This window comes from Vanessa tameamea, chromosome 8 (assembly GCF_037043105.1).
Source record: "Vanessa tameamea isolate UH-Manoa-2023 chromosome 8, ilVanTame1 primary haplotype, whole genome shotgun sequence".
Classification (NCBI taxonomy): domain Eukaryota; kingdom Metazoa; phylum Arthropoda; class Insecta; order Lepidoptera; family Nymphalidae; genus Vanessa; species Vanessa tameamea.
Genome location: NC_087316.1, coordinates 6,450,401 through 6,477,408, shown reverse-complemented (window position 1 = coordinate 6,477,408; position 27,008 = coordinate 6,450,401). Strand labels below are relative to the sequence as shown.

Genomic DNA, 27,008 nt, shown 5'->3' with positions numbered 1-27,008 from the left:
CTTTGTTAAATATTTACCATGTGTAGCACTAGATTAAGTAGATAACAAATAAAATGTTACTATTACAAATATTGCGACTGGCAATTTCAATAGGTCTCCATCTTTTTTGTCACGATGCCTCCTAAGAAGCAGCCCGAGAAATCCGGTATGTTTTAGTATTTTAATTAAAAAATCTATGTTTTAAATACATTTTGTATATATGTTTTAGTTTTATTGTGTTTGTGTCTAAATTTATATAAACTAAAGGATATTTCAGTTGTAATTCTACAAAAATATTTGTCGAACTTGTTAGCCACGCGGTACAAGTCAATATCATTATTGTACGTACACACGATTAACTTTCTTTTATATTTTTACAAAGGTGATTAAATTACTAAAGTAATTTTAAATATTAGTAGTGTTATAGCGTTTTATAAAGATGAAATTATCCTTAATATTATTAATTGTAAATATGACATGTGGAGGTTAGGTTTTTTTTGTATAATAATAAACTGTTCATGGGACTTACAATATTGCAGCACTAATATAGGTTCGGTTTTTATAAATTTTTAACTACAATATATGCAGCTACTAAGCATAGCATTTGTAATTTTATTAAATTATTATTTATTCTAGGGTCGTCTGCGGCTAAACCCGCGGAGAAAAAACCTGCTACTGCCAAGACTCCGGCAGCAGCACCTAAAGCTGCATCCACCAGTACTGCAGCAAAACCTGCAACTGCTAAAACTCCAGCGCCAGCTCCTAAAGCTGCTGCAGCTAAGTCTGCCCCAGCAGCAGCCAAAGCCGCTTCAGCACCAGCAGCCAAACCTGCTGAAAAAAAACCAGCAGCTGCACCATCGGCCAAACCTGGATCTGCTAAAGCTGCTGCATTGAAAGCTAAGTCAAGTGCAAAGCCCTCAGTCAAAAAAGCAGCAGCTGCCTCCAAACCAAAACCAGCAGCAGCCAAGTTAAAGATTGCACCTAAGCCGAAGAAGACTGGTATTAAGGGACAGAAAAAGGTTGTTAAACCAGTTGCAAAGGCACTTAAAACTCAGAGGAAGGTCAGTACTTTTTTTTTGTCAGAAATGAAAACTAAATCCATCAAAAGTGGAATTATTGCGTGCTCCAATACTTAATTCATACTTAACATTAAATGTGTCATGGATGTAGATTACCATTTCAGATTATAATATGGATATGAATAAATTTCGAAATTATTTCGAATTATGGTTTATTCGTATAGTTTCAGATACGAATATAAGATTATTTAAAAATTGTAAAATAATAATCTAAAAAGGCAATAATCTGACTTTATCTTTAGGCTATTATTTTTTATTATTTATAACCAGAAAAAAAAATAGCCTTAAAACAATTTTGGCTATTTGTAATTATAACATGATGCAAAAACAAAATAATAATAAATATATTTTTCAAAATATAGTAATCATGTTTCTATATTAGATAATAAGTTTTTATAACATTTAAAATGACCATTGCTTACAACTAGAATTATTATTTACTTAAAGATAGGTTAAATTAAAAACCTGAAAATAACTATGTAACTTTACTAATAAAACAACAGTTCAAAGTAGAATAATTTCATTTATAAATAACTTTAAATTCAAACAAATAAAATTGCTTACTATAGTTGTTACAAACTATTTCTAAATTCTACAAAAAATATAACATCAACCTACATTTACAATAAATAAGTTTTTAGAAGATCCTTTCACCTGTAGAGAGCACATTAAACTGGTCTCGTAATAGCAATGAGTACATGTATGTATAATATTTAAAATTACAGGTTGTAAAAGGTGAACATGGAAAACGTGTACGGAAGATACGCACATCTGTGCACTTCCGCAGACCCAAGACCTTTGAGCCTCCAAGAAACCCTAAATATCCCAGGAAATCTTTGCCTAAAAGAAATCGGTAAGTAACAACTTTGTGTATAAATTAACATTAAGATAAAAACAGAAGGCAACAGTCAGGCAAAGCATGTGTACTTTTTATTATTAATACATCACCTATGTTAAACTAATGATTTTATTTTACAAGATTTCTTTATTGTGGTTTGTTCTTGTTTTAACATTTTAATGTCATATATTAAATTACCTTTATTTCTTGAATTACTAATGATATATTACTAACAAAGAACTTTTATGTACTTTTAAACTAAATTTTTAGAAGCATCTCTCTTTTTAAAATATGAAATAATCATATTTTTTCTTCAAATATGATGATTTTTTTTAGTATCAACAGCACTACTCTAGGTAATTTAAATAAGCTAAATAGGTAAAATCAAAAGATGTAACAACATACTAAAAACCAATAATTTTAAGTTAAATATGAATTTTGATATTATGGTTAACATTGTATTTCAGTATGGATGCATACAACATCATTAAGTATCCGTTGACTTCTGAGGCTGCCATGAAAAAGATTGAGGACAACAATACATTAGTATTCATTGTTCACACTAGTTCTAACAAGCACCATATTAAGGCTGCAGTTAAGAAATTGTATGACATCAATGTTGCTAAAGTGAACACGCTTATAAGGTATGACAAAACAGTAACAAGTGTGTTACATATTATTTTCTATAATTGTATATTTATGTGATTGCAAATCGAAATGCAAAATATTCTAAAATCATGCAATATTCGAATTTAATGTTTTCATAGTTAAAAAAAATTAAGTAACTGTAAAAGACCAGACTTAATTAAAATATTTTGCATTTTGATATATTTTTTTTAAATAAAATGATGATATGTTATGTGGGAATCTCTTTGAATAATGATGAAATAAAATAAACACAACTCTGATGACTAACTTTATAGTACAGGGTATTATAATCTCAGGAAGTATGTTCTAAAATCCTTATTATTTTTTTGTAGACCTGATGGCAAGAAGAAGGCGTATGTACGACTCGCAAGAGACTATGATGCGTTAGATGTCGCCAACAAGATTGGAATCATATAAGCATATGTACAATATTTTCTAAGATATAAAACAAAAATTAGTTTGTGTTTTTATTATTCAGTCTCTCAGTAATGGTTTTCCCGTTAAATATAGATAGTTAAGTTATGAATATTTACAAATTATAATTTCGCAGGACTATTTTCTTTAATTCTTATAAATAATCGCAAAAACATACCTGGATAATGGTATGTTTTTACTACCAAAAAGTCTATACTTTTTCTGGCTTAGTTTAACTAAAAATTAAAAATATAAAAAATAGTAGTTTACATTAATGTTTTTAGTTGTTCATCATTGCCTAGCAGCCAATATTATAAAAAGAAAGAAAAAAAAGAAAAGTTATTAAACCAATACATTTAAAAGAAAAGGCAGATTGAGCGCGTAAAAATACCGAGGCAACAAAAGTAAATCCAGTAATGCATTATTTTAGTAAGCTTGCATCTTCAAATATTGAAAGTTTTGTACTCCTCGATTAAAAGTATGAATCAAAACAAATTTTATAATAACAGACCGATTTAATTTAACGACAATTCAGTACTGCAGATAAATTTCATGATATTGGAGGTAAACGCGTTCCGCTGATGTCATTGTGCCCGCAGCGTTATAATTTAATAGTATATATATATACAGGGTAATATATCCCGGCTCAACCCTTCTAAAAAGGTAAAGTAAATGTGGACCCACTTCTGGGCTAAAGCTTTTACTTTTTGGCAAAAGACTTGAAGCTAATTCCACGAAGCTACTCCAATGCGTGTTGCTGAGTCAACATGTCACAGATTTTCATCCAACAAATGCAGATTCCTTACTATGTTTTACTTCACAACAGAGATGATGATGAGATACAAGATGAGTTATATAAACACAAGCGTTATGGATATGTAATTTGATATTAAGTATATTTACAGAAAAAAAAGAAATAGCCTTAAAAACCAATTTCAGTTACTGTATAAGTAAAATACTATGCGAAATAAAATTTTAATAAACATTTTTTATCGGGTTAAGTTACGGTTCATACAGAAAATATTTCGGGATAATTACGGTTTTTGAGCTCCATACGACCTCCGTGGTCGAGTAGTGTGTACATTGGTTTTCATGGGTACGCCACTCTGAGGTCCCGGGTTCGATTCCGGGCCGAGTCGATGTAGAAAAAGTTCATTAGTTTTCTATGTTGTCTTGGGTAATTGTGTGGCCATAATACAAGTGCTTTAGCTACTTACATTGGGATCAGAGTAATGTATGTGATGTTGTCCAATATATTTATAACATCCTTGCTTAAAGACTCACATGTTCAATCCTCTGGGCCATCTCTTTTAGAATGAACGACCAACCTAATTATAATATATGTGAAAAGGATAACATACATTGCTAAAGTTTAGGCGGAGATGTGAATTGCAACGGAAGTAGCGAAGTGGAATATGGTAAAAAAATCATCGTTATTTTGCATAAAATTGCTTTGTGATAGAATAAGGTAAAGGATCCCGGAGGTGTACACTGCCTTGGGGCCTCGACATGATTAATACAGTCCTATCGGTAAGCCTTTGTAATTAAAGGCTCAAGAGACATACTTAAAGCTTTAGTATGATGTTATGGTGCAACGTACTGTTAGTTATATATAAAATTTAGATTTAACGTATCAGAAATGATTAAGTACATGAAAAAGGTAAGAAACATATATTTCGTTTTATTCAAGAATGAAATATCTATAATATCCTGATTATAATTAATACCTACATGTATGTTTTATGAATTGAAGGTAGATTTTGTACTTAATATAATAAAAATGAATGATTCGTGAATTTCCACTCAGCTTCATTCAATCAGAAATAATCGTTTCTCATCTTTGGTTTATATTTATAATAATCTCGCGTCCTGTAACTCAGATCCTCCATATCTTCGATGAAATTTTCGAACGTTGTAATGCTGGGTGAAACTAAGATGAATCATGATAATTTTAAACGGCGACTCTGCATAAAACCCCAGCTATAACCACTGTATTTTAATCGTAAAATAATTCTGGAGTTGTCAGATAAAATTCTGCTACAAGATTCTCCACTATGACAATTTAAGTAATATTTAATAATAAGTTGTTAAATGTTATAATATATATGGTTATACCTTGGAACTAGATACACCAAATATATAAATTGGTGAGTGGTCTCTAAATATGAACTGCCATCACCATGGCCACGTTGACTCGACACAATAAAATAATCGCAGCTCCCCTACCGGCCCTCACCTTGAGTGGCTGACCTCTATTACGTCACGTCAGTCATACATATTAAAATTAAGATCGTCAAGCGTTGCTTTTATAGCAGTATTATTTAGATTTTTTTGCAATCTGTAATTATTTTGCTTTTTGGCAAATATGCCAAGTCATCCCGACTCAACAACATGTTATCACACTTCTTCCTTATCTATTTGTTTTGTCCCAACTCATATTAATAATGTACTAAGTTCGATAATTAGCATATCGAAATTGTTTTAACCTAATAATAAAATGCGTATTTATACTTTTGTTATTATTAATAAAAAATGTATACAAGCAGAAGCGTAGCGTGCCTTGGCGGGGCCCCGTATAAAAATTTGTTTGGAGGGGCCTTAGGAAGGGCAAAGATATTTCACAAAAGAAATTTTTCATAGTCAAGTATAGTTTGCGTAAAATTGCTTCTAATGGAAACACCGTTAACCCATGCTTTGACGATCCACTAATAACCAACATAAGTGGCAATACGGTTTGTTTAAAACATTAGAATAACATAACCATGGTCTTGGATTTTTTATGCCTGCCTCAGTTATACATGAATAATAGTAGACCGAAAAAGGTTGGTTACATTTTGAATATTTTGGAAACGGTCCTTGTGTTTTAAATGGACCCAATTTAAAAATTATACGGTATCAATATACGGGGTCGTATCAATTATATATATACGATAACAATTCCTTTACCCAAATAATAATAGGTAATCAGAGTCCTAGAAAAAAATATTAAGTATAGGTCATTTCGTAAACAAAGCAAGGCAAGGTTCAGGTAATATAACGTTAGTTTAAATATGAAAAACGAAAATGATGATGGTACTTAGACAGGTACGAAGAAATGATATAATTATACTTAATACCTATAAACGTTAAAATTTTTTGCCTGTCTTATAAAGTATACCTACAATAAATCCTGATAAAATATAGAGAATTAGAAAAAAATCTAGTGTTTAAACAATATAAGTAATAAATGTATCCCAAGTTATTTTATTCAATAATTTGATTCCAATTAATGCATTTTGAGATAAAACTGCATATATTAATCAAGTGAAAAGTATGTATTTTCATTTACTACTTACATACAAGCAATGACAGCTGTTTGTAATATATATGTTGAAACGAAGATTTTTTTATACTGTTCTCGTGAAAACACGGTTACTCAGAAAAAAAATATTATACGTAAAAATAAAGGAACACCATAACTTATGTTTACGTCCACTGCATAGATCCGCAAAATGGTCTTGAAAAACAGAACAATAAGAAAAAAGAATAATAATTATTCGTGTAATAATAATCATTGTAAAAATTATCTCAAATTATGTAATATAAGACAAGTAGTGAAACAGTTTTTAACTTTTATTCCATCATGTTGTTTTTGTGAACCAACTAATAATTTTTTTGTGGTAGAGATCAGTTTTGTTTGAAGAAAAATTTTCAATTAATATTCTTTGTCAAAAATGCCTGATTATTCTTTATTATATTTAGTGACAAGTAAAATACAATCGTCATCGTATTGTTTTTTAAAATTATTGTTTCTTTGAGTACATTAAATTACTGACACGTGTGGTAAGGTAAACTCGTTACTCGACGCGTATGTAGAGAGTCGATTCGAGCTCACGTACGCAAAATTGCGATCGTTTATGTTCGTCTGGGAATCGGTTACGTCGTCGTTATTAAGCCTCGCTTTTCTCGCTCACTCCGTTCGACGCTGTTCGGTCACGGATCCGACTGATGACTGTGAATATAGTCACCATCGTCCATCACACCAGTATAATTTAAGTAGTGACACAAGGAACTCGTGTGAATGAGAGTGATAAATTAAAGGAGGTTTTCGCGTTAAGTACTGAACGTTTACTTGTGGCCTTGAAACTAAAAAGCAAAAGTAGCATAAAGTTGTTAAGACAATATTTGCATCATGTCAGATAACACTCAGGATATTATAAAAGAAGCAGCGGCAGCAGCCGCTGTCGGTGGTTCACTGTTTAGTACTTTTGACATAATCATGCTTGTCATCTTATTTGGTGCAGCTGTGTGGTGGCTATATAGTTCCAGAAAAGAAAGTAAAAAGGATGATTTACTACTCAGTAATTATGCTATACAGTAAGTATTATGATCCTTGAACTTAACAAGCTAATTATAAGTACAAGTAATACACTTGAAAGTTCATTAGTTAAAAAAATAAACAAAAAAGGTCATTGCACCATATTAAACTACATTGATAGTCTAAATTTGTTACCAAATATGAACATTGAACACATATTATTCTGATTGTTAAAATGACAATCGCATTTCAAAACTAGTTTGCATTGGAATATATTTTACTGAGTTGATACTATCTATAGCCCTCTATTTTACTATATAATTAGCATAGGCAAATTACGTGAATCATATTGTTAGTTTGATAATTCACTTATTAATAAAAGGGTTTTAAGTTAATGATTATTAAATTTAATGGCTGAATAAAATATTATAATTATGTAAATACGTATTTACGAACTTACACTTAAATGTGTTGTTCACTTTAATACGTTACGTCAGAAGTATGGACCACAGATACATAAAACAACGGATTAAACCTCCAGTACACGTTCCGCCAGAGTGCTAGGCCAATACATTAGGCGCATGTATACTGCCGATTTGCGTCTTTTTGTCATAGACCTAGCCATCCCGCTATTTGAAATCAGTATATTGCGCATTAATTTTTTAAATTGTTTCGATGGAATTAAATAAAAATAAATATAAAAAAAGTTTAGAAAATTACCAAATTATTTTATGTTCTGGAAACCTCGACATAATCGACATAATAACTAAATTATTGTCACATTCTATATTAAGAATAGTTTTAGTTTTAATTTTGTTGGTTTACGATTTAGAAAAGTAGTAGTAATAATATTCAAATATTAGTAATTTTTAGTGCATAAATTAATTTATAAAAGTTTGTATGATTTTTTTTGGCTATAATTGGTAGTATGTATGTTTACCCTTGTGAAACCGATAATACCGGATGAAAAGTAAACCCACTAACGCCAACTCTGAAATAGTACCTAGTTTTTATATAACCCAGTAAGTGCATTGACTAAACACACTGGCTTAACGAGTAATGGAGGCTTTTTTTAACTACAAGCCTGATTACTATAGATAAGCTGTTAAAAATAAACAATAAAAACTACAAACATTTTATAATTCTTTGGTTTGAAAAATTTTTTTTAAATCCCGCGAGTCACTTGTACAAAGTTATTGCGGCAATAAAATGTTAAACATGAAATTGAATTTACAATTGTAATTCGTACTGTAGGCTCAAATGAAAGATAACCGGATCGCTAAGAACAAACAAGTGAAGCCAAATTAAGCTGTTAGTCCTTATGTACGTGGCGGTCGTATTACGTATATAATACGAGTACTTATGTCTTATTAAAAGGTTTATCAAGATATTGCTTTTTGATGACTCGTTAGTATTTAGTAGCAACAGTCTAGTGTAGAGAATTTGAACTGTAACCCAAAAGATCGATCCCACTACACGCAGCAGTGATTTTTTAAATCTATATCCGTATTAATAATGTGTCTCTGATTATAACTGTGAAAGAAAACACCCTGAGGAAACCTGCACGCTCTCGAAAATCTACAGTTTGCATTGGCAAATTTCTATCGCTTAGAACCCACACTTAGCCAGCGTGGTGGATTATTGCCTAACCCTTCTCATACTGCCAGTATTGAGAAAACTTATAAACAAAAACAATATATTATTATTATTATTTAGGTGACGCAGCCATTGTGCCATTAAAATAACGTTTTATCTTTATGTATTATGTTTTATAATAGACATCTTAATTACTTAATTATAAGAATATAAAGAAAATTAACTTATAATATGTTACATCCCTTTTTAAAACAAAAATCTTATAGTTACATTGTGTCATTTATAATTAGATAATTACCCAAATACAATAAAGAATATACTAAATAAATAATATTGTATTTATACATTCCTAACCTCAAAATATAATAATATATACTTAATTAACTGTGTCACTCCATCCCCCCATTTTACCCATTGGAGTGTTTTGGGACCGAATTATAAAAATACTTGAAATAACTGTTGGTTATTTGTACCAAAAACCTTAAATACTAGTGTTAATTTCGGAACATTAGATGACTACTATTTTTCATCCCCTATAATGATATATAAACATATATAAACTGTAACTTTTCTAAACCTACCGATTTCATACTTCAATTAGAAGAATTTGCACACCCTATGTCGGCCCATCGAGGGATGATGAATAAAAAGTAGCAATCGTTGTCCTTTCCTGTAGTTAAAGTTTATTCCCTGGCAAATGTACTTTTGCATTTATAATATTATTATAAATGTTACAGTCCAGAGAATAGCTTTTAGGGAGTATGTCCCGATGTCTAGGGTTGGCAAAAATTATATACAGCTTTTCTGTCAAAAAATGGAGCAGCTAGAAGTTTTGGCAGTTGATGTGCCCTAGATATCTCCTAATCTACTATGCTCTCCGATGACGTTTCATTGAATTTTTACTTATTAGAGTAAAGGAATTGTGAGTTCACTTATGTTTGAGCACGAACTTGTGCACTCTACATAATAACTCCTCTGTAGGCTAATATAGGTATGGGGAAACGTTATCATCATCAAACCGATGTTTCTTTACAGTAGGTCGTTTAGATTTAGGTTAATAGACTGTAAAAACGATCATGAAGATAAAATATAATTGTTTCTTTCAATATGACCTGAACAGAAATTATAAAAATATATAAAAAACTTTATTAAAATGATCACGGAATTTATATTTAAAACACGTTTCATATAAACAATATTATTATTTGTATTTGTGCTGATTTCCATTTTGTGTTTTAATTTTGCTGACAATGAGTGGCATTACACGCGGCTTAAGTTCTAGGTATGTATAGATTATTATTATTTATTTCTATATGAAGAACGTGTAAGAGATTATTTATAAATGGTATATCTTATAAGTTGATTTTATCGATATTCAACTGTATTGTGTATAATGACGTCATATTTCGTCATTTCTAAACGAAAGGTACCCTATAATATTTTAGCAATTATTTATGAAACTGATGAATATATTGTCATCCGAGCAATACACAATTTTAAATTAATATCAATGAGGTAAAAAATGAAAGTAATTAAAAAACGGATTTTACAAAATGACAATAAAAACTAAAATATTTTTTATGATACATTGAATATATCTATATATATTATGTGAAATTTAATATATAGTCATTATAAATCTTTATTGCACATCTGTTAATTCATCGCTGGACCGGGACTCTTATGCACCATAGCTACGACACTGAACTTGATTAGGTAATTGTTTAAGAATTTACTTATTCAAAAATATGTTTGAGTGCGTCATCCAGCAGCCTGCCTTTACAGTTCCTCAAATTTCCTCGTTGTACGTATAATTTGTATTACTTTTTGGTAGGTGTGCCAAATTCATTTTCTGTTAGCTTTTGAATAAAAGTCCGGTAAAAACCATTTTATCATAGCCGTAATTAAACGTAATTAGTGTAATCCATACAAATAAATGTTTTTAGCGATTTACCAAAATAACTATTATTAGAATAAAAAATATAAAAGTTTACATACCATAAATTACAAAGGTTTTATTAATTAAAACAATTACGTAGAAATACCAAAACAATGGTCCGGTGTATAATAAGTACTTCGAAAATGAATGAGAAGATTTATAAATCTACACCATTTTCAAATGTATAAAACTTTATAATTACATTTTAATTGTGCTGTATTTCAACATATTCTTATCATACACGAAAGATAAATCGTAGGTAATGTAAGCAAAATGTTGATATTACATATTAATGTAGCAACTTTAGTGCTCTTTTCGCTATGCAATTTATATTGAATGCAATAATACTTAAGAGGACTATAAGAGCTAAGTGCCCTTGAGAATCGCACGCACACACTTACAAAATCGACAAAAACGGCAAGCCCGTGAACTAATGGTTAAGCGAGGTAACGAGGTTATGCCCATATATTCTAATAGATGGCGCCAAACCGAGCTAAGTAAGATCAATCATAAATCTCATAAAAATAGATAGGACAACAGAATTATTTTTATTTCTTTCGATGTTAGTTAACAAATGATTATAAAAAAAAACTGATTCAAATAAACTTACAATATTTTTATTTATATTTTGTATACAATAAAATAGACAGTTGGTTTTAACCTTTTTTTTCTTTTATTTACATTATTATACCACAATTAGTTCTTATACTAAATATTAAAACATACCAATTTTTAACATTTTATAAAAGTGATAATCTATTTATATAATAAAATCGTAAGTGTTCGAAATCTGTAGTGTAGTAACCGTGGAGTAACATATAGCGTAGTGTTTATTCGTTTTATTAATATCGGTTCACAAAGAAAAAAATATATATTCAATGTAAAAAAAAACATCTAAATATTTACTAGAAAAAAATGTCGTCAAGTCGATTAAAGGCCGGCAACGCACCTGCAAGCCCCCAGGTGTTGCAGATGTCCATGGGCGGTGGTAGTCACTTTCCATCAGGTGAGCCTCCTGCTCGTTTGCCACCTCTACTATAAAAAAAAAAAGATTGGGTTGTATCATTGGTTATCTAGGTTAATCATACTAGGTTTAATCATAAATCTCATAAATAAATAGGATATTAGAATTATTTGTATTGCTTTTGACTGTTATTCCAAAATGATTAAAAAATAAAACTGATTTTATTAAACTTAAAATATTTATATTTGGTACTATTGTTTTGGTATTTGGTATATTTGTTTCACTACACTACGACTACATATTGTGCTATTTTTAACGATTAACTATTTGACCCAAGTATGTACTTATTAGTCATAGTTAGACGTTTTTGGGTTCTTCAATTAACAATTATAATTGATAATGAAATATTAACCACAAATGTTTTTTTTTATACAACATTAACTATATTGTTAAATATAATTTTTACACTTATAGTAAATAACTAGCTGTGCCCGCGACTTCGTGCGCGTTGTTTGAATTTAAGTTATTTGGATATTGTAGCGTGATTTTATTTTAAATATAATTCTAAAATAAAAGTAGCCTAAGTTACTCCTTATTACATCCGCTATCTGCCAGTGAAAGTCCCGTCGAAATCGGTACAGCCGTTCCAGAGATGAGCCGGAACAAACAGACAGACAGACAGACAAAAATTGTAAAAAATGTTATTTTGGTATTTGTACCGTGTATAAATACATATGCATTTATTATTTTAATATTACAAATAAACACTCCAATTTTATCAGATATATATATATATATATATAAGACATTTTTAAAAATAATCGTCCAATATTGTTTTAAACCGAAACTAACATCGCGATTTATCTAAGTTTATCATAAATCTCACTTCGATTTTTGTTCAGACCAGCATAATAAAACGGAACAAACTGCATGCATAAACATAATTTTATGGTAAGTTTAGGTGTTTTTATAATATCGATTTTACGAATGATTACGTCTTTATAAAATTAAATCATCATTATTACGATCCATCTTCGACACCTCCTTTCTAAAAAAACATAGATGATTTATAACTCAGGACTACTTCTAATGATTTATAACGAATATATTATAATACGATCCCAATATTAAATATACCGAACTTAAACTTGTTATTTTTTTTTATAAATTTATTTATTCTCTCCCATAGACTTTATAGTTTAAATGCGTCTTAATAATAAGTACAATTGTTAGTACCCTGTACTAAGGGTATGAACGCACTATGTAGGTTGCCCTGCACTAAGGGTATGATGGATTGGGAATATTGTCATGTTGTGTTAGTAGAATAGGACAACGGCTGAATGACAATAGTTACTATTCAATTCGAGTGCGATAAAGTACCAATTTGTAAATAAAATGGTTCCCCAGTTTTAGGAGCAAGTCAGGCAGTGATTATATTCACGGTGTAAGGGATGGTTTATACTTAAAATGCCCATGTCTATGGATGGAGTGTACCATTTATTATCATACCATTAGTCCATTTGCTTGCATTCATGCATTCTCTTAGTAAATAAAAAAAACGATGGCTGCAGATAATACTGTAAGTATGTCTACACTCCGTGCGTCATTTCCGTAATAAGGAAAAATATAAATACCTAATATTTTATACACGTGTATAAATTTCCAATGGATGCAGAAACCGGAAGTGGGTGAAAATTGAATTACAAGATTAATTTATATTCAATATTGACCAATAGGCAAGAAATATAAGGGATATTTTTTTTAGAAGCGGAGCACTTTAAATTGAAATAAAACAGAAAAAGAATCTTTAATCTCTATGAAATTGATTTTATTATACAGATCACTTTATGACAGTCATGTATTGAATATGATTTTGGGCATGTGGCTGCCGTGGCTGGCTTGTACGTGGCATTATATGGAGGTCCTATTTTGAAACACTCTTCTATGTGCTCACATGGATCTGTTTTATGTGAGTATGCGATAATAGAATTAGAGAAAATAATCTCAAGTGGATTATTTTGAATTATCACTTGGAAACCAACATTCGACATGTTATTGCCAAAATATGATTTACCAAACGCAACAATCACATGATAATAGTACCTCCAGATTATACCATTCACGCACAAGCCCGAAATTATATTCAAACATAATAATGCCATACAATCAGCAGTCGTACAAGCTAACCATTCACGATCAAGGCAAACGAAAATTGAAGTTTATTTACTGTAATGAATGCTTGGTTGTTTATATTCTTGCAGTAGCAGTACCTGTGCAGTAATACTTACCATTATAAGGGTTACGATTTCTTCCCGATTGTATTCTGATCCAACTTTTACTGAACCGCAACTGAATAACAAATAAACTTGTGTTAGTAAATAGGAAAATGGCTAGACGGCAAAAATTACGTTTCGATTCGATTGCTATAAATTGAATATTTGTTAGTAGAATTGTACCTTAGTTGTTAGTAAATAGTAAGTTGATATTTTCTGACATATTTGTATTAACGTACAATAAAAGGTGGTGAATTAGTACATGTGTTTTATTGTATATGTATTTTAATTATCGAATGTTCAGAATATGCTAATTGCAAATTATTGCGTTACTCTCCAAAAAACTTGGTACACTTTTGTACACCTGCAAATCAATAGGTCTCTGACTAGACACAGCGCTGTGATTTAAGCACAGATTCGCAGACTGGACTCTGTCGGGTCACACGGTCTTTCAAGTCCCAGGAGTTCGGGATACAATAAAAATGATTCTGGTCACGTCCCCCGCCCCGTAGAATCATAACGCAAGAGACCTGATGGACTGTCACTAGTTCCCTGGGAGTCAGTACGTGCCCTAGTTTGCGGCGCTACATGCGTTGAAACATTGGCCCGTGTAATATCAGCCACCGCGGAAAAAGCGAAAAACGATGCAAATATTCATCTCCTATTCCGAATTGTCCATTTCACACTTGTAGTTGAAACATATGGACTTAGGAGTAATAGTACAAATACTTTAATAACCATTGGTGACAGGAGGACTGGTTGGTGATTCGCTCATAGGAATAAGGGCCTAAATATAAATGACTCTTATGTAATGAAATGCTATTTAATTACATATATGAATTAGGTATTCGTGTTTATAATATACATATATTTAAAACAGTTCTAGTATTAGGATACTGTTTTAAAATAATAGGACTGGTACCTATTACATAGTATATGTTTGTTTATCGTCTTTTTCTATTTCCTATCAGTTTCAAATTCGACAATAGTAGAACTTTTAAGTAAATATAATACAAAAATGCAATTGTTATCTTTTTACTACTATCCATGAACGGTAGTTCATGGATAGTAGTAAAAATGTGTATGGAAGGTACAAATTCTAATATGATTAATTAAAAAAATTATCTCTTCATTGTAATATATTTCTATAAATTATAGAAAAATCTATATTCTTTCGAGAATGCGCAATTCGTAATAAAACACACGTTCATTATTCATTAATAATTATAATGATATGTTTTATTAAAGTTAAATAACGTAGATAATTAAATTATACAAGCAGTAACAAGAAAAAAAATATATAAATACCATAAGTAACCATAAGTAAATTGCCGATAGAGCTGGTTAAGTACCACCCACACATTAGATATCTTAGTACCCAAGTTTTGCGCGTTGCTAATATTTAAGAATGTCTATCAATGGGGACGACGACTTACCATCGCTTTTGTCCGTCTACCTACCTATTTAGAAAACATATATCTATAAAAAATCAAATCTTCTTTATGTGCGTAACTTCATCCCTTCTAAACGGTTGGACTGATTGGTTGGTTGAACGATTAATTTTTCATTTGTGTTTGAGTAGGTCCCTGGATGGCTTAGATTGGACCCGGTATCGTTAGGTGCGAATAGAAAGTAAATAAATCATTATTTTACCCGGGCGAAATATTCTAAAAAACAAATATTATACTTTGCTTCAATTGAGTTACTTAAGCAGTAGTGTAGTTTTGCAGTAGACACAAAATTAGCGATGATATAATCTCGACAACGAAGTTATAAAATCTCTTATGAGAATTTGAAATATGAATTATAAAAAAATATCTTTTTTATTTTTGCTGGATTGATGATTAAGATGACCGACCGACCGATGACTTAAAATAATAATAATGTAGCTTCTAAATAATATTATTTTTAATTCAGAAACATTAACTTTAGTTATTTTATACTTGTTAATAAAACCCCAAGTTTAAGAAGAATGTAAATTTTTTGTAGGTATGAGAAGAATTCTTATTTCTTTTTAATAATCTAATTTTTATATCGTCATAATATATAATAATCTCATGCACACCGAGATCTATTGTAAGCACGATTGGTATGAGCGAGTGACTACTCGCTCATTCTAATTTAAAATCGAGCTTTTGTTAATGAATAGATCTAATAAGTTAGAAGTATCTAAGAGTCATATTATACGGGTGGTGGCAACTACCTACTTTTCATTTAAGTCAATTAATGTTATATATTATGATATGATATTTTTTCGTTTTATTTTGTTTTATAAAACTTCATTTTCGGGAAGTTAATTATTATTCGTCTCTACCATCCAAATACGAGTACCATCCGAAAAAAAAAAACATAAAACTAAAACAAATACATAATCACATTGTTTTAAAATTAGAATATGTGAGGTGTTGCCCTGAATGTAGGTAAATCCAAGTTTTTATTTCTTCCCAACGTTAGCAGCCATCTTTAAAAATAATACGTTTTTACCGTCACCTTTTTTTTTAGCTATCGTATCGTTGGCGTAGTAAAACATTTTAGGAAAGTTTATAAATTCATTTCGCATGTCAATGGATTTTTTGTATTGCACACGTCTATTTTTTCTGAATTATTATTCCTTTTTATGGTTGCATATAAATATCGGATTTTTACTTTAAATTCAAATCAGCTGTTTTTCATTCGGCACGAGTAACTAAGTAGGCATTCAGTCTCACAGACTTTTCTGGAGCCATTTACATGCCCTGGAAAGTTCAAACTCAACTCAACTTAAAGGCACGACATTTCTGAGTGAATCGACAAATGGCATTGCACAATATATTCATAAAAATATTGTTAAACCATTCTCCTGAATCAGTCTGTCTATTGGTGAAAATGTTCATACTATAGTTTTGGAGATTAACGCATACATAAATGTAGATATAGATAGACGCGGCTGATCTATAAAAAATAACAATATATTAAAGTGAATAAACTTTGCCTTTTAAGACACATGGAAGTTATCCTGTTGAGTACCAAATTACGAATATTTAACTCCAAAAAGTATAAATCATTCAGTACAAAATGAACAAAGGTTCAAGCTATTTATACTTAAGTAAAACGGTGTTTAATTTTTTTACGACGAGTATTATTAATGAATAACACTCGATTCACGTAATCGTAATCATAATTTGAATGTCTATTTATTTGTCAAGGCTATTTAGCAATCTTTTCATGTTATCATATTTGATAAAACGACGAGGAAATAATTAGTTTTATAAATACGATAACATATAGAGATTTTTAAATTCATTTTATAAATCAGAACTAGGGAATTTATATAAACGATTTAATGAAACCGTACTTGGACATTGTTCTCATTCACGTACGTATATTGGCGGAGTACAAACCTAGCAGGTTTAGTTCGAAAACTTTGACAAAGATTGGCGATAGAAAGAAAAAGTCTATCGAACCCATTTTCTTGAAATGTTATAAAATGTACGCCGACCACAATTGAATCAGATTAGTCAATTAGTTAGGCATCTCCTAGGAAATTTGTACTTTTACGAAATTATAAGATTTCTTGAGTTGCGTTTGCACCGATGTGATGACAAAGGTTAGGTTATCCTGTTCGAAATGAACCTTAGATTTACATATTCTATGGGATTATCATTACGATTGTATTATGAATACAGTGAAATATCAATATTTAAAATATAATATAAAATTATTCGATTTAATTATTTATACCTACTTTAAATGTACTTTCAAAACTACTGTAATAATTTTTGCCGATATTTAAAACGCCATTTTTTCACGAATCCTTAATGGATAACATTGATTAATGAAGTTCTCGACCGATTACATCACGTCAATTCAATGTCAAAGATATTTATATGTCTTCGCTCCTCCTGTCTTTGAAAGATGCTGTAGGTTAGATATTAATTATTATTTTAACATCGTCATTTTAGAGATAGTCTTGACAAAGAGAGAAAATTATAGAAGACAGAAGGAGGTGTGTTGTTAGGTATCATATAATGGAAAACAAATCAATTTACTAATTATTAAATGAAGCATGAAATGATTTCTTATTTATAATGTTGATCGATTTAAAAAATAATAATAATTTCCTTAATTTTTATAAATTGCTACTTTGTTCTAGGCCCGCGGGTTCCATACAAGTGACAGAAAATTCTTTTATAAAGAAATTACAGTCATCAGGAAGAAGTTTAGTCGTTTTTTATGGCTCCCAGACTGGTACAGGAGAGGAGTTTGCGGGTCGCTTGGCTAAAGAGGGTATACGTTACAAAATGAAAGGCATGGTTGCAGATCCTGAAGAATGTGATATGGTTTGTTTTTAAAGTTACTATTATTATTATTTTGTGAGAAACTAAGTAAAGTAAATTCTCTTTTTTTTAGGAAGAACTAACTAAACTCAGAGACATACCAAATTCTCTCGCCGTTTTTTGCTTAGCAACATACGGCGAAGGGGATCCAACTGATAATGCAATGGACTTTATCGAATGGTTAAAAAATGATCCGGATCTGTCAGGATTAAATTATGCTGTAAGTTGAAAAACAGATATAATATAACTTAGCCAATACTTTGAACATTTACAGGAACATAATAAAAATAATTTTCAGTATAATTCAAAATAAAAAAAGGTATAATCAAAAAAAGAATTTGAATTATATAGAAAACCTACAGACTACCAAGTAGAGCTATGTGTAATTACGATGACCCTATAAACGTTTGAAAAATTGAATTCATATTAAAGCAAGTCCAAAATATAGAAAACAAACAATGCATAATAAAAAAAATCTCGTAATTGAAATTATTAAGGAAGTTACTTATTATCGTGGAACAATGAATCCCGTGATGTAATGCGTTTTTTCTCATTTACAGACATGATAATATTGTATTGCTAGTATAAAAAATGCATAGATGATACATAAAAAAACATTAAATTACTATTCAAATGAATGCAAAAATCAATAATGTAATAATAATAACTAAATGCTAAAATACAAAAAAAAACAAAATAAACAAATTAGAGATATCTTAAATAGTAACCGTTATAATTCAAAAATATATATGTTAGTAGTTAAAGACATTACGCCACGGCTCCTGTGGGGTATAGGCCTCTTACAACTGTCTCTATTTTGTACCACTTCTCTCCAGTGGCAGTTTTGAGGCCTCATATGGCCAGCGCTTTTCTACTTTTAGCGTTGTGCATGCTCTGCGTCTATTACTTTTGTTTTCTGTCATATATCGCTTGGCATTCTACTGGCTATGACTAAATCGCTCCACTCCATAGTATATTGGTAGTCATGAGCGTAACTCTATTTTCTTAAGTTTTATTGGAAGTTTGTAAATTTAGTTAATTTTCTTTAAAATTCAAATATTTCCTCCAGGTTGCGTTGAATTTTCTGTCATACCTGCGTTTTTGATTTATGGCGATGGGCTTTTATCTAATGTCACTATAATTTTTTTCATTAATTTTTATTCATTTTTGTCGCATTTTAAGTGCTTTATAATATTCTGTTACAAAAGTTTGGACAACATTGAGTCTCCTTGTTTAACGCCTGCGGATATTAAATTTTGGACTAGGTCTGTCCTGTTGTACACACTTGGACTTTTCTGTATATATCTTTAATTATGTTGATCTAAATGTTAGGGATATTTTGGTGTTATATCGTTTGTCATATTAAGCTCTATATGTAATATAACATTATTACACTAACTTTTATTAAGATATTAAATTCGTATTTAAATTTATTATCAATTATTTTCGAATGAAAGTTTCTTTGTCCCTCAGTTTTAGTTTAACCTGGTCAACAAGACATCTGCCACAGACGTAGCTAGAAGGATACTAAATATATCCCAGTTTTTATATATTTTCCCTTTCCGTTTTTTAAGCTTAAATTGAAGAATAGTACTATTGTAGTGAAATTTTGTAAACATGATGTCGCAGCAATCCATTTTCTTGAAAAAGTTTAAATTATAAAATAATAGTTGAAAAACGGTTATTCCTATATTTTAAAATGGCGACTAACTTAACGATTTGGCCAAGGCGAAATTTCGTTGTAATTTTTAAATTTACAACTAGTAGCTAAAAGTTATATTAAAGCTAAAGTATAATAACACCTTTCAATCTGTGAACACCCATATCCCCAAGAACTCGCTTAAGACCCTGGTACTTAACATATATAGAGATACAGAAAGAGTCTCGCCATAACTAATAGTACAGTAACTACAATATCACGTCATACGAAAAGCCTCGTATTTTAAACTGACAAGACACAGAGAAGACGCGTTGAAGAAACTCGTGAAGAGGGCAGAAATGGTATGCACTGAGGAGGTACTGGGTTACAATCTCAAAAAAGCGTTCCATAATAAGGTTGATCAGATTATGGACAAACTGGCCAAATACCATCCGCGCAGCGCAGCCCCATTGATAAAGAACGGTGTCTTAAATGAATACAATTATTGCTTTCTGAATCAATGATCCGCCCATCTCTTTAAAAATGTTCCCAGCTTGTGATCTGTTTTCGTTCATATTTTTCAACCAAAAATGCTTAAATTGCCTTTTCTTCTTTTGTATAAGTCGTAGAATTATTATGAAGGAAGTGATGGCAATAACTTTCCGGACGTGCGGCCTCATGACGATCAAAAGAAAAAACCGGCGCGGTATTGCCGCGTGCGGTAGCCTTAATCCAAGAAAATTATAGAGCGAGGAAAATGTTCGAGGCCGTGAGGCTTCTCGTTAGTTTCAGTCAGAACGTGTTTAATGAGAATTAAAAGTCTATTACTTTTAATTGTTTTATAATTTTGCATACTATTATAATTATTTTTTGAGCCATAAAATCTAATTAAATAAGTGTTACCTCTGGTCCCTCTCCAGTCTTTGGCTACGACCGCTCCTGCTCTCATACTAACGTTATTGGTAGTAGTAATTTCAATTTATTTATTCCTATTAAACAAGAAAAATGTCGATAAGAGACGACTATAAAAATACAGGAAACCATGTACAAATAAATTTATATTTTTATAAATTATAAATTTATATAATATAATATAATTGAGTGTATACTTATCAAGACACAATAATTAAAATACCTATAATACTATGATGTTTATGCAGGTGGTTTTCCTTGTGAATATATAAAATAATTTAACTAGATGGAAAAATGTTTACGCTAAATTTAAAAAAAGAGTTTGCATTCTACCATATTTTATTAGTGTTATTTAACTCGTAATTTTTAGACTACATAGCTGTCTCTAATTGATTATCCGATCGATGATCCGATTGTAAATTCAAGTAAATTTATAGCACATAGCCAGTAAGGTAAACCAAAACCGCACTGTGTCGGTATTAGTGTGTTTAAAATTTAAATAGTCATCTTTATTGAATAATAAACACAAATAAACCAAGTAAGGTTTGATATAATAAAGATACTTTCACAAAAACTGAAACTATTCCTATAGTTCGATAAGGAATTGTAAACAAACCACATCGAATACTGTATAATATGTATATAGTCTGTGACATCTGTTTGAGTAAAGCAAATATGGCTGTACAACTTGTACAAGTCCAATTAGTGCTATCGGGCGCTTGAACTTCGTTATGTCAAAGTAGTCAAATTGACAGTTGACATCTACAATACGTCATACAGTGAACAGTGTCTTACGTAAGTTTTTGTTTGATTGTGTACTCTTTAAATCGTTGATTGTTGAATAAGAATCGACTGGTGATACTATTGTTTATTCTAGGTTATAAAATAGTTAACACCATTTCGCTTGGCAATGATATTTGGATATCATGTATAATTACATAATACGTTTAATACTTTATAAAATTCATATTAACGAATGTCATAAAAGATAATAATTTTAATATAGTATTCTGTTGATGATGTTTACTCTTGCACCTTTAAAGATTTTACCTCGCTATGTCACTAAGTTTATGTATAGAAAACAAATATTGACACCACTGCTAAAGTTAAGATACATGGTATGAAAGTCTACACCTAGTTTTTGAACTGTTATTCGTCTAAACTCTGTTGCAGGTCTTGCTTTTATATATGTAATATAATATATAACGGAACAAGTAAATATAATATTACTTATACACTTTTAAATATATTATAATTCATTATTAATTTTAATACTTATAATATTTTTTGGTAACAATGCGTGCTTCATTTTTGTAATCATTTTAGGTATTTGGACTTGGAAATAAGACATATGAACATTACAATGCTGTGGCTATATATGTAGACAAACGCCTTGAAGAACTCGGTGCATCGAGAGTTTATGAGGTTGGGCTTGGAGATGATGATGCAAAGTGTGTATTATAAAACATAATTTTACTAAATTAAGAAATCAAGAGATTCTAATTGTATATCATTGGGTTTTCATTGGTTTATATGTAATGTATACTTTTTAGCATTGAAGATGACTTTATTACCTGGAAGGAAAAATTCTGGCCTTCGGTATGTGAGAAATTCAATATTGAAAGCACTGGAGAAGAAGAGTTAACTCGTCAATTCCGCTTGATTACACATGTAACAGAAGAATTAAAGCCAAATGAAATATTCACTGGAGAAATAGCAAGATTACTTTCCCTACAGAATCAACGCCCGTAAGTTTTTATGTTACTAATATTTACATATTAAAAATATTGAAAATTTCAGATTTCATCAGATGAGTATTTTCAATATGATATTATCTTCTTAATCAATTAGGTAGCCTTTTTCAGTAAAATTGTAAATGGCATTTAGCTGGTTGTGTATGACTACAATTATATCTTTTTTGGAACCACTATGGCAATTATTTACATTTTCCCACATATATCATAAAAATATACACATATATATCAATAAATCTCTTTTTACCTTAAAAATTCAGTTTTTCCTTTTTTTCAGACCTTATGATGCTAAAAACCCTTTCTTAGCGCAAGTTAAGGTTAACAGAGAATTACATAAAGGTGGTGATCGATCATGTTTGCATATAGAATTGGATATATCCAATTCCAATATGCGATATGAAGCCGGTAAATAATTTGGATCATTTCATATATTGTATGTTTTATTGTTGTTCTTCTCTCACATTATTATTCGTCTACAGGTGATCATGTGGCTGTTTATCCTATTAATGATAGTAATTTAGTCGATCGACTTGGTCTTTTGACTGGTGCCAATCTGGATGAAGTGTTCTCACTTATCAATACAGACCACGAGAGCACGAAGAAAAATCCATTCCCCTGCCCTACCTCCTATCGCACTGCACTGTCGCACTATATTGAAATAACCGCTTTGCCTCGTACACATATCCTCAGAGAACTTGTTGAATATTGTACAGATGAAGAGGTAATTGACTTTTTTCAAATTATACATATATTGTTTGATTTCATATTTCACGAGATAAATAAATTTATTATTTTCATGTTAAAGGATAAAAAACGTTTGTTGCTAATGGCTACCAATTCTCAAGAAGGTAAAGCTTTGTACCAGTCATTTGTTGTTGATGCATGCAGGAATATTGTGCACATATTGGAAGATGTCAAATCGTGCAAACCACCACTCGATCATCTTTGTGAACTCTTGCCCAGACTTCAGCCAAGATATTATTCCATTTCTTCAAGTCCAAAGGTATTTTTTTTTTACTATTGTAAATTATAGATTGCAATTATTTCAGTAATGTTACATTTTAATCTTAAATTTCTTATGCAGATGTATCCTGAGACAGTCCATGTTACAGCTGTAGTAGTCAAGTACAAAACTCCTACTGGTAGAGTCAACAAAGGAGTTACAACTACCTGGCTTGCGGAAAATAAACCTGAGCCTGGAAAACCTTTCCCAAGAGTTCCAGTTTACATAAGAAAGTCCCAATTCAGGTAAAGAAAATTAAATTTATAGAACTTATTACATAATGCTTATATTAAGTTATTGTGTTCTAATTCGACTTTAATAATTTTAAGTAAAAAACTAAGAAACTGAAGGTCACAAACATTGTTTAAAATATTTTGATCTTGATATTTTTCTTCAAACAGTTGTATACATACATATCTATACTATATTATTAACATTATAAATGTATAAGTAACTGTGTCCGTCTGTCAGTCTGGCGCTCTTTGACTGTCAAACCAATGAACCGAATTTCACGAAATTTGGTAAGAAGCAAACTTGAACTCCAAAAAAGGACATAGGTTACTTTTTTGCCTAACATATGACAACCAACCCCCTAAAACGCGAGCGAAGCCGCGAGCCAGAACTAGTGTATATAAATATAAAATAACAATGTTTATAATTGTATTAAGTAATCTAAGCCTGTAAATCGAGGTCAGCACCTGGTTTTGTAAAAAAAAAAAAATATTTCTAACTTCTATACGTAATAAAAAAATCATAAGTTACGTAAAGTAAAAATTCAAATAAATTTATTCATATAACGTTCGTACCTAATGTTATGTACGCAAATAACATAATATGTTTTTAATTTTATAATACTTACTAGAGACTTGCTTATTTCAAAGATTTATACCCACCATAAATATTTTTATGGTCAAACTTTCATAGTTAATACCCGTCAAGAGCGTAAAATTGTAAAAATCATTTGCGTTGTCGTTATTGAAATATAATCATAGAGGTCACCGTATGCATAACAACCGCATTTGATTGAATTAAGTCTAGATATTATGAGGTTATCCAATGTATGCTTTGGTAGCATTTAATGTATTGGAAAAAAAATACTGTTGTCAAAGATGGACATTACATTAAACGCTATTTTCGCGGGTTTGTTCTATAGTTAATCTTATTCAGATTCATTAATATATCGTTTAACTTGACGACCTTGTTGGATGATTCTCGTAACGACCGTAGCGTCGGCTAAAGAAACAACCTTGCGACATGTACATAATAACGCTAATGCAAGGATTTATATTAAGAAATCAATCGTGATAATATACTCAAACGACCTTTGCTTGATATTTTGTTTGCGTAATTTTTTTTCATACCTTTTTTATAACAGTTCCCTAACAGTTAAAACGAGTATCGTATCGAAGTTACTCGATTTTTTATATGTTACGAATTCATTATACAAACTTATTTATTCTGACTCGGTATGTTACTACTTGAAGGTACTCTTCGTTTTCCACCAGCTTCATCTACATAGTATTTTGCTATAAAGAAATACGGTTAATGGGCAGTAAAACTTTGAGGTAGGGGTCGATTTATCTTGTTAATAATTTCATATGTACTCGGCAGGTTACCGTTGCAGTGCCAGACGCCTATCTTGATGGTGGGGCCGGGCACGGGTCTGGCGCCTTTCCGCGGATTCTTGCAGGAGCGAGCGCATGCACGCGCCAGCGGCAAGCCCGTCGGCGACACCATTCTGTACTTCGGATGCAGACACCGCGATCAAGATTATATCTATCAGGAGGTTGGAAATCAATAACGTCATCGATTTTTTTTTTTCATACTGTTAAAGATATTCTTACACAATGTTACACATTTTAATACAGGAATTAGAAGAGTATGAGAAAAACGGAGACGTCATCTTACATACTGCTTTCTCTCGTGATCAAGCTCAGAAAGTATATGTGACGCACTTATTAGAAAACAATTTAGACCAGATTTGGGACGTTCTTGGAAAGAGAAATGGACATTTCTATATATGCGGGTGAGCACGATAATATCTTTGTATTAATGGCTGTGGTGAGCAGCTCCATATCTGGTTAGGGTCATGAATCTCCACAATTTGATACAGCGCCACTGTACGCTGCGTTTTATTGTTGTAAGAATTTATCTATTTTACTATATATTATATTCAATCATTTTATTATCAGCTATCTGTCCACTATCTTATTTTTTTATTTGTTGGTTCTTTTTAGTGATGCTAAAAATATGGCCGTCGATGTCCGTAATATCGTGATTAAGGCTATAATAGAAAAGGGAGGACGGACCGAAGCAGAAGCGCTACAATTTATCAAGAAATTGGAATCTATGAAAAAATATTCGTCAGATGTTTGGAGTTAAATACCAATTGATAAAACCGACAAAATAATAGTAAAATAATATGAGAGAAGGAACAATGAAATAAGTATTTTCTAGAAGTCAGGCTATGGGAGGAAATCGCAGCTTGTGTATTATACCGTCTGCAAATAGGGTTCATTTATAATACCTAATAATAATTTATTGTATTATACGTCAGCGTGTCCTACAAAGTCACGAGAGAGTGGTTAACATCGAGTGTCATAAAGAAAATGTCGAGTTGTCAACTATGTTTATGCATATTTATTTTATATTGAAATCATACGTCAAACAATGTAATAGCTATTTATATTACACGATTGCTGGGGTTGAATATTATTTCGACTATAAAGTAGCTTTGCTATATCAAGTACGTTTAACAAATTGAAATAGTCTTGATTGTTGGATAATTTATTCATAATAATAGTATCAAGGATTTTTATAAATATAAATATGACAACCCTTTAATGATATTTTATGTAATATGTTTTGCAATAAAGTTTTAACATGAATAATATGTATGTACAAAAAGGGAGATAAAGAAACTATAAATATAGATTGATTGTACAGGAATAAACTTATCATTACGTTTTGTTCGACTCTTAGTAAAGTTTATGAGCAACTTGTTTCTTATTTTGCGTTTAGCTTTGTTATCGTTGTGTGTAGTTTTGAGTTAGAAGCTATATGTTTTATTATATAAGTGGAGTGGGATATATAAGAGAAATAAACATATTTTAATTTTATATAAATATCAAGTGCATTATTTGATTTAAATATTTCATAACACTTAATTTTTTCTAACCCTTATACCATTCTATAAAATTAAAAGTCACCAGGTCATATTAACTAAAAGAATAAATTATAATTTTAAATGAGTAATTAAAAATCGAATTGGTTTGAAACAAACGTAATTATAAAACTACATGAAAGTTAATTAAAACTATTTTACTTGAAATACGTGAAGTTAATAGATTAATACTT

At 30.6% G+C, this 27,008-nt stretch overlaps 2 protein-coding genes across 3 annotated transcripts; both read left to right on the top strand.

Moving 5' to 3' along the window:
- LOC113399981 (large ribosomal subunit protein uL23) lies at positions 1-2,998 on the top strand. The gene is made up of 5 exons (XM_026639324.2): positions 1-145; positions 616-1,040; positions 1,784-1,911; positions 2,364-2,540; positions 2,877-2,998. Exons 1-5 carry the CDS (start codon positions 115-117, stop codon positions 2,959-2,961), a joined length of 846 nt encoding a protein of 281 aa, XP_026495109.1. The 5' UTR covers positions 1-114; the 3' UTR covers positions 2,962-2,998.
- Positions 2,999-6,955: 3,957 nt separating this feature from the next.
- LOC113399957 (NADPH--cytochrome P450 reductase) lies at positions 6,956-26,799 on the top strand. 2 transcript variants are annotated; one of them, XM_026639283.2, is made up of 12 exons: positions 6,956-7,314; positions 18,160-18,346; positions 18,417-18,563; positions 22,221-22,345; positions 22,448-22,642; positions 22,926-23,053; positions 23,128-23,369; positions 23,454-23,651; positions 23,733-23,896; positions 25,263-25,437; positions 25,520-25,677; positions 25,889-26,799. In XM_026639283.2, the coding sequence occupies exons 1-12, from the start codon at positions 7,130-7,132 to the stop codon at positions 26,031-26,033; spliced, it is 2,049 nt and encodes a 682-aa protein (XP_026495068.1). In that variant the 5' UTR covers positions 6,956-7,129; the 3' UTR covers positions 26,034-26,799. The 2 variants fall into 2 exon arrangements, with proteins under 2 accessions (XP_026495068.1, XP_026495069.1); XM_026639284.2 differs by lacking the exons at positions 6,956-7,314; positions 18,160-18,346; positions 18,417-18,563 and adding an exon at positions 21,746-22,012.
- Positions 26,800-27,008: the final 209 nt, after the last annotated feature.